The sequence below is a fragment of the Camellia sinensis genome, chromosome 15, assembly GCF_055761805.1.
Source record: "Camellia sinensis isolate YWXY chromosome 15, ASM5576180v1, whole genome shotgun sequence".
In the NCBI taxonomy this organism is placed as follows: Eukaryota; Viridiplantae; Streptophyta; class Magnoliopsida; order Ericales; family Theaceae; genus Camellia; species Camellia sinensis.
This window is the reverse complement of record NC_138975.1, coordinates 111,067,724-111,076,890: the sequence shown is the minus strand read 5'-3', so window position 1 is coordinate 111,076,890 and position 9,167 is coordinate 111,067,724. Positions and strand designations below refer to the sequence as shown.

Sequence of the window (9,167 nt, the reverse complement as noted above, 5' to 3'; positions counted from 1 at the left end):
CATAGACATAAAATAAGACCAAAGAGGCTCCGGATAGAGCTAAGGCAGGCCTTGAAACTCACCAAATTGAGCCCAAAAAGTGACTTCACAACATGCAAGTGAGAGTCCCTTTGGGAGGCCAACAAAGCTAGTAAAGAGAATGAGGGACGAGAGCGTCACCCCTCTATGATTTTGAAGCTCAAAGACACATCAAAGCCACTGAAAATCCGTTGGATTTCAGTGGCTAAAAAGCCAAATCAAGGCCAATGCAAGTGCTCACATGCATAGCTCAAAACATGAGGAAATAAGGCATGAAAGGGGGTAAATGACCCCAAATAGAGAAAGTATCTTAAACAAACATGTTTATAAGCTCAAAAGGAAACTTTTTCAAGTTTATGAAAAATCTCAAAAATGCTCACAAGTAGGGCTAAGATATGATGCAAAATAGGCCTACAAAGAGGGATAAAGCATACAAGGATGTAGGAGACCTCAAACAGAAAAGTGTCCTTAATCAATATTCAAGAGTTTAGTTTATGACAAAGTCTAGAAATACTTGCAAGTAAGGCTAATCAATGGAGCAAAAAAATGCAAGTTTAAGGGAAGTAGGTGCTTACCCTTGAAGAGTAGCAAAGTTGGAGTTTTTGGACCAAGTTGGTGAACCTTCAACCCTTGCAAATCAGTCCCAAAGTGCTGGAATGGATGGAGGAGGTGTGGTGCTAAGGATTGTAGTGCAAAATGGTCCAAGAAAACTAGGGTTTGGAGGCTCAAGTGTAGAGATATATATATATATATATATAGAGAGAGAGAGAGAGAGAGAGAGAGAGAGAGAGAGAGAGTTGTAAGCCTTCAAAGGTGTTCAACCCTTCCCAAAGAAGATCAGCCTCCCCTTTATAGAGGAGAGGCTCCAAAATATCCCAAAAGGGCTTCACATATCCTCCACACGCGTGTATGGAGGATGGTCCAATTGCTTCACAGCTGGCACAGCTGTGATGCATTCAGAGAGGGCAAAAAGCAAGAAGCAGGCCGGCCAGTTCAAGTGGCCGGCCGGCCACTCCCCCTGGTCGGCCGACCAGGGGTCAAAAGGTTCAAGAAGAATTTCTAGCCGGCCACCCCAAAAAAGTGGCCTCCCAAATGAGTGCAACACAGCTGTATAGTGAAAAATCAGAAAATGTGACCCAAGAGAGAGAAAAACCATCTTTTTAGCAAGGTTCAAAAGGGTCAAAAAGAAATACTGGTCGGCCTACCCATATTGGTGGCCTGCCAGATGAGCACAACACAATGGTGGTATGAAAAGTCAGAAATTGTGGCTCAAAAGTGAGAAAAACCAGCTTTTTGTCAGAAAAACCGACTTTAGGAGAGAGAAAAAGAGAGAACTGGTTTTTCAGGGGAAAAGGTGGCCTCCCACCATCCTACCACCTCCCTAGTAATGAAAATAGGGTCCCTACCAAAAATGGGCCAAGACGGATGTAAAATGAAGGTTCGGGGGGCCAAAACGCGCAGTCCGGGGCCCCGAAAGCAGGCTGTTAGGTACCGGAAGTGGCATATGACCACAGCGGGTCCCGAACCGAGGCACACGGCCGACGGCTCCGAAAACTGGTAACTGGGCTCCGAATGAAAAAAATGGCCTACGACTACGAAACGTAGCCTACGGCCACTGAGAGATGGTCTACGAAACCTCTCCCTCCCTTCGGGAAGAGAAAATAGAGAAAACAGGACCTGATTCGCTAATCGAGGCAAAGCACAAAAGAGCCCCGAAGTTCGGAGGCAAGGCTCGCAGCTGAGATTTTGAAACCTCAGAACGAGCACAATATGCAACATCACCGAGCGCTCAACTGGTGATGTCTGAATCTTAAGGTCGGTCAAAAATGGGGTGTTTACACCTCACCCCTTCCACCATGTGGAAAACCTTTTGTTTGAGGAGGATATCGGGTTTTGACTTCCATATCTTTCTTGCCATAGTCTGTGTGCTTCACTACTAGTTGCTTATCATCCACCCATATCCCATTAGCCTTCTGCACTGCTACTTCTGCTGCCACTTCACAATCATACCGGACAAAAGCAAACCTAGTGTTCGTTACTCTCCTTCTCTTCACCACTCCAAACTTCCTGAATATTTCCCCCAACATCTTCAAGTTCATTGATCTGGGTAGATCATCAACAAAGATCGTGAATAATCTTGCATTAGCTTCCTTTCTCCAGCCTCCTTTACTTCCTCTCTGATTTAATACCGGAATCTATCCTCCTTTCTCCATTCCTCACACAACTCTGTTCAAGCTCAATTTTTAGACTCAACCACATTCCATCTCCATGATCGAACACATATAGATCCGAACAGAGTATTTAGAGAGAGAAAGAGATTAGTAGAGAGATCGAAGATAGAAGACGAGAATCGAAGAATGATAATGCTCTGATCTAAGGTAGAGAACAGATCAAGATCGAGTACGAGCTCGATGAAGACCAGCAGGAGAAAAGCCCTAAACTTGGAAACTCCACAACCGATTTTTTTATTGTTTAATGTGGTGTTTATAGCAGTGGTGATGTGCTGCTATTGATCTATCTCTGCTGGTGTGTTCTGTGGCTGGTTTTGCTGATGTGCTGCTATTGGTTTTTGCTGAGTTTTGTAGGATTTGAATACTTTTACATGAGGGAACTAAAGAGAGAACAGTTGAGGTTGCAGAAATACTATCTCTGGGCTAGTATGTGCAGCTAATGTGTTCAATTGCTACTTCAACATGGACTGGTGTGTGCTAGTATTTGCTGGTATTTGCTGAGTTTTGTAGGATTGGATTGCTTAACAGTGGCTGCAACTTGAGGACTGGTGTTAGGTACCAGTTTTTCCCTGTTGTATAGCTCTTGTGGTTGCTTTGCTGGTTTGTTGCTCAGCTGGTTATTGCTCTGTTGCTTTTTCTTTGCTTTTACTCTGTTTGTTGGTCTTTCACCAACTAGGAGGTTGGAGCTTGAGCTAACTCCAAGTTCCTCTTTATTGATATATTTTAGCATACTTTGTATGTATTTTATCAATAAATTTTTCTTTTTGTCGATAATAACAACAAAAAAATAAAAATAAAAATAAAAATAAAGATAAAAAAATTCATATAACTTCAGTTTTTGTTAAGAGGAGAAATTGAAACCCAGAATGACATCATTTTGTCTGCATTTAGTAGCGTACTCTGGGTAGTTTGGCTCCCTTATGTCTAATTAATGAGATCAATTAATTTGAAGACTTTCTTCTCTGAAAGATTCTTATAATACACACAAAGCAACTAGCTTGAGCAAATTCTATTTCCTTGCCGACAAGGGAAAGGATTAAGATGGGAAAGGTCAAACCAGTGTTCTTTATATCACCTCCTTTTATAAGACTTATGTTAGGAACCTAAATAATTTATCAAATTTTTTATTAAACCTCTTAGATAGGTTTAACAAAAAAAATTTAATAAGTTGTTTGGAGTCACATTTTCTTTTTAATAAGCACATAACGGTGGTGTGTGGTTGAAAATTATCTATTAATGTGCTCACATCAATTTATACGCCGTAGTGAAATAGGTTAAAGAATTGACTATTGTTTTATGGTGATTTTGATATGTTAGTTGAGCTTAATTTCAAGTTTCGATATAAATTTCTACCAACTGATATATATTGGAAATCAATCAATACAAAATTTTCATTTTAAATAATATCAGGATATATCTGTATCGATAGGCACAATTCAATACGATATATTTAAAACCATAATGGCTACATTGCAAAATAAGTGGATCATTTCATTCTTTGGATTTTAGAACTTGAAAAAATAAACTCTAATCCCGAAATCTCAGAAATCCAGAGTTATACAAAACAAGAGAGCTAAAGAAAATGAAAGGAGTTTTATTCCTATATATATCTAGTACATATGGAGATATACTTGTAATTTACACTTTTTTTCTCTTCCAATATATGAAAGATAAATCTTTTTTTCTGCTCAATTGAAAAGAAAACCTATTAGTTCAAGCCCTAAAAACGCTCTAAAATAAAACAAACAAAGAACCCCCAAAGATTTGAAACCCTTTTTCAAAACAGCTCATCACTTCCCTCAAGAGACATGTCCAGTAGGTCACCACCTTGCCCTTGTGCAGCACCATCCTCAAACAACCATTTCTCAAGCAAAGATAGAGGAACTTGAGTCTCCAAATTTGGCTTGCTCTCATCTTGAAAAAAGCTAGTCTCAGGTGTGAAATTGGTTGTTGTCTCATCCACTGACACAGTCATAGACTGCGAGACATCAGAATTGGAAGAATGGAAGCTGAAAAGGGAGTCAAAACCGTCTGTCACAGTCCCCTCACTAGGGCTAGAATTTGTCCCAAGAGGGTTATAGAAGGAGTTTTGAGTAGTAGTTTCTGAGCTTGTTTGGGATGATTTAGGTGAACTTTTCATCCAGTTTTGGAGCAATCGAGCTATGTTTTCGGTGCTCCACGCATATGTGGTGGTTGATTGGGATGGTCTAGTACAAGGGTAGTTGTCACTGGATGGTTTCAATTCAGGTAAATTGGTCGTTTTGTCAAGAGACAAAGCCTCACAGAGAGCTTGCTTAGCCATGTGAATGTCGGTTTGGAGTCTTCTCTCCCACTGACCCTTGGAGATTGACTGTGAAGCTGAGAACTCATCCTGGTTTTGACCTTCATGGTCTTGAAGCTTTTTGAGTTTTTTCTTCAAATGGGTATTCCAATAGTTCTTTATATCATTGTCTGTTCTCTGAGGAAGGTAGGAAGCTATTGCAGCCCATCTGTAACAAAAACAAATTTTGACATAAAACTTGTAGGGCACACAAAAAAATAAAATAAATCTCACTTTCATCAATACAAATTGAGACATAATATTACACTTTTTCTTTTTCTTTTTTTTATCGTCAAAAGTCAATTGTTAAATTGTTAGATTAACACAGTAGGAGAGTTAACTTCCAACCTCACTCTCGCAAACACCTGTGTTGCACCCATGCCATTAGACGACAAGGAGTCTTCATATTGGGATTTGAAAATTTTGTAGATCCAACCCAAATCAGGAAATCGTGATTTTAAAACTTTCATACAATCGGTATGAGCAAAATAGAGAAGAAAAAAAAAAGTGCATAACGCCATAATAAGACTCAAATCTAAACATCATGTCTGAGAGAGAGAGAGAGACAGACAGGTGGTGATTTACCTGTTGCCAAGAAGAGCTTGGAGGTGGATTATCGTCTTCTCTTCATGATCAGTAAAGTTACCACGTTTGATACCTGGACGGAGATAATTAGTCCATCTGAGCCTGCAACTTTTGCTGCATCTGAGCAGACCTAAAAAAAAAACCAACAAAGAAGAACATAACTGTGAAATTTTGAAAAATAAAAATAAAAAAAATTGAAGCTATAGACTGCTCATTCAAGAAGTCGGTGCTAGAACTGCAGGATATTAAATACACCACCTTTAATGATCAAACCAACCCCAAAACCAAAAACAGTAAAAACAAACGCAAAAGAAAAAGAAAAAAGAAATAATTCAAGAAAACAAAAGAAAATTTACCAGTGTTAGTAGGAACAGCTCTCCAATTCCCTGGACCATGTTCTTGGATGTAAGACACCAAGATGATATCTTCTTCTGGAGTCCATGGCCCTTTCTTAACCCCTACTTTATCACAGCAAGGTGGTCTTCCCATCTTACACCTTCAATCTCTCACTCTCTCTCTCTCTCTCTCTACAAGACTTGTAGATTTCTTCTTTGGGAGAAATGATAAGACAGGGGTCCAAGGCTTGTGGGCTTGTCAATATATACATGTAGAGAGAGGGAGAGAGAGAGAGAGGAGACCACAGTTTTTGTTTTAAGCTGACCCCAAAGAAAGAAGAGGAAGAGGTAAAAAGGGGGTGATATCATTTTGGATCCCAAAAAGAAAGAAAAGAAAAGAGAGCATTTACATTTGCTTGCAAAAAGTCAACTGTGTGCTTAACTGCTTAAGAGAGATGCCTTTGGCTTCTTTCGACCTCACAGACCCGCGTGGCAATGTCATTTACTCTACTATTTGGCTTCACTTGGAAAGACCCTAATCCCACTTTTTATCACCCTCCAATTTTAACCCTCTTTATACATCGAGTTTTGCTATAAATAAATAATACAAAATTGTTTCACAGAATCAATCACACACAAGAACAAAAGAATAGGCCCTCGTGTCTTATCTGTAATTAATTTTGTAAATCATTTTGATTTTTGATTAGTAAAAAATCTTTATTGATAGGATTAAATATATATATATATATATGGTTAACATCAATAAAGCAGTGAAGGTAAAGAGCAGAAAGCATCACAAAGCTTTTCTTCATCCTAGCTAGGTTGGTACCAAGAAAAATACCATATCATATGTTAGCTCAAGCCAAAGGGTTGGTGAGAAACTAAAGCCCAAAAAACTAAAAAACTCCAAAACAAACTAACAACCACCACCACCACCACCACCACCAGTAGCCCAATACTTCAACAACCTGAGAACAACAGACACACACACAGATCAACAACAGATCAGACAAAAATCAGCAACAAAGCAGACAAAAAAACTACCACCAAAGCAGACAAAAAAACCCCCACCAGAGCAAAAACCAGCAACAAATCAGTAACACACAGGAACAGATCGGCAATAAAGCGACACATTTCCTCTACTTTATACACCAATACCCATCTATATCCTCATCATGCCTCACTTGATACATCTCCTGATTTGTTGCAAATTTGAAACAAATTGATTAATAGAATAATCTCTTCCTATTATATTTGACTTCAAACACATGACCACCCTAACCTTGATAAGCTCACATAGCTCTTCACTATTGGGTTGTACCTCATTGAAAATAACATCATTTTTGTGCTTCCAAACAGACCAAAAGATTGTTACTGGTATTGTTTTTCATATCTGTAATTCTCCTTTTTTAAACTTCCAGCCACTCCACCATTGAAGCAGACCTACCACTGTACCAGGTGCAGCCCATTGCATTCCCCACCAATTGATTGTGCTAGACCATATATTTCACACTAAATGACAATGTAACATAATATGAATTAATGCCTTCTTCTCTGTTCTACAAAGAGCACATAATAATCCCACTCTTGTGTCAACAACCCCAATCTGATAGAGGAAGTCCATTGTCTTTATTCTCCCTTTCCATACCAACCAAGCAAAGAACTGTGCTTTTGGAGCTACTGTATTGTTCTAAATTAAACCAGATAACCTTTTCCGAGATCCATGAATCAGCTCACACCAGTTGAAAACTGACATTATATTGAAACAACCAGAACTATCAACATTCCATCTATTGTTATCCAAGTTTTCCAGGCATAGACTTGGTCCAGAGCCTAATTCCTCTTTTAAAATTCTTGGATCCTTCTCCTTCCACACTAGTAAAAATCTTCTAAAATTGAAAATTCATTCAGCATGATTACCCTTTCTGCCCATCATTTCTTTTAATGATACCCTTTCATCAGTAGAAATGCTAAAAAGTCTAAGATATTTATCCTTCAAATAGATTCTGTCCAGCCAAGCATCCTCTCATAATTTAATCCTACTCCTACTCCTCCATCCGATTTCAACATTTTCCATAAAGAAATTTAGTAGCCTAGGATTGGAATGTGCTACTGATAAGATACCACTCGAGATCCTTGAGCTATTACAATTAACCATATGAAAAGGAAACCATCTCCTACCTTCAGTTCCATACCTTCTACAAATCAAAATCTTTCATAGTACATCATCTTCAGCCCCACACCTCCACTACCACTTGGCCAATAGACTATTGTACGGAGAGCAAATATTCCGGCAAGCCCGTACTCTTTTCTTCCAAGCTCCGTTTATGTCCGATCACCTGCGAGCGAATAACGGTGAGCTGCCCGGCGGTGTGTGGCCGGAAAAACCCTCCGACGATCAAGTTAGCACACACCTTAGGATAGAGAGAGAGGAATGTTAGAGTGTAGGAATTTTCTTACAAAGTGTTCGTCTCCCTAGTATGGGGGGCGCAGACATGCTTATATACCCTCTGCGCCTCATATCCACTCCCAGTCATCTCCCGACACGTGGCTCTGCTATCCCTAATACCCACTCTTCCAAGATTTTTGCTCACTATTGCTTCCTTCCACTTCACTAAGTGTAACTTCCTCTTCAAATCAGTGTCACCCCCACAGGAATGCTAATTGTATCTTGTCAATCTCTTTTGCTATTCCTTAAGGCATCTTAAATAAGGACATGTAATCATTATAAGAAAAGTGGGCTTAAAAGACGGAAGCATTTGCGATAGCACACTTGCCGTCTCAAAAAGTGACTTTTTGCGACGCCACAACTTGCTAACACAAAAAATGTGAGTTTTTGCGACGGCACAACTTGCTGCCGCGAAAAAGGTGAGTTTTTGCGATGGCACAACTTGATGTCGAGAAAAAATAGAGTATTTGTGATGGTAGAAATTGCTGTCGCAAAAAATGAGAGTATTTACGACGATAGAAATTGCTGTCACGAAAAAAAAAAGAGTATTTGCGACGGCAGAGATTGCTGTGCAAAAAAATAGATTTTTTATGACGGCACTAGCTGCGGTCGCCAAAAAAAAAAAAAGGTGAGTTTTTTGTGACTATAATAGATACCGTTGCAAAAAAAAAAGTCAAAAAAATATTGTGGCTTTGAGACACCTTCATATATATACAGTCACAAAATGGTTAGAATAAATGCAAAGGAATTTTTTTGTCGCAAAAAAAAATTAAAAAAAAAAACGACGTCGTCTTATTCTTTTGATATAACATTTCTCCTTTTACCCATTTTTTCATCTTCCTTTCTCTCTGTCTCTTTCTCTCTCTCTTCTCTTTATCTCTCTTACTTATCACTTTCTCTCTCTCTCCCTCTATTTCTCTTTATGTCTCTCGTTCATCTCTCTTCTTTATATCTCTCTCACCGATCTCTCTTCTCTTTATCTCTCTCATCTCTTTTCTCTATCTGTCTGTCTCGCTCATCTATGTTCTCTCTTTCTCTCTCTCTCTCTCTCTCTCTTTATCTCTTTCTCTCTATCTATTTCTCTCTCTATCTCTCTCTTACTCATCATTATTCTCTCTGTCTATCTACCTGTCTCTGTCTCTGTCTGTCTCTTTCTCTTCTCTCCACTGTGTTCACCTTGCTCACTCTCTCCCTCCTTACTTCTCTATTTACCGAGCTCCCTCTCGATT

The 9,167-nt window shown here is 39.1% G+C and overlaps 1 protein-coding gene across 1 annotated transcript; it reads right to left on the bottom strand.

Annotated features, from left to right (window-relative positions):
* Positions 1-3,823: 3,823 nt before the first annotated feature.
* LOC114306551 (myb-related protein 306) lies at positions 3,824-5,817 on the bottom strand. Its single transcript, XM_028251829.2, has 3 exons — positions 5,511-5,817; positions 5,155-5,284; positions 3,824-4,738 (listed from the first exon to the last, which is right to left on the bottom strand). The coding sequence occupies exons 1-3, from the start codon at positions 5,641-5,643 to the stop codon at positions 4,027-4,029; spliced, it is 975 nt and encodes a 324-aa protein (XP_028107630.1). The 5' UTR covers positions 5,644-5,817; the 3' UTR covers positions 3,824-4,026.
* Positions 5,818-9,167: the final 3,350 nt, after the last annotated feature.

What these genes read in the sequence shown, in the direction of transcription:
- LOC114306551 (XM_028251829.2), bottom strand. Translation starts at nt 5,643, where the DNA reads ATGGGAAGACCACCTTGCTGTGATAAAGTAGGGGTTAAGAAAGGGCCA. An exon ending in AGCTGTTCCTACTAACACTG is followed by an intron (nt 5,285 to 5,510) that starts GTAAATTTTCTT and finishes TTTTTTTTTTAG; the next exon opens with GTCTGCTCAGATGCAGCAAA. An exon ending in CAAGCTCTTCTTGGCAACAG is followed by an intron (nt 4,739 to 5,154) that starts GTAAATCACCAC and finishes TTTTTGTTACAG; the next exon opens with ATGGGCTGCAATAGCTTCCT.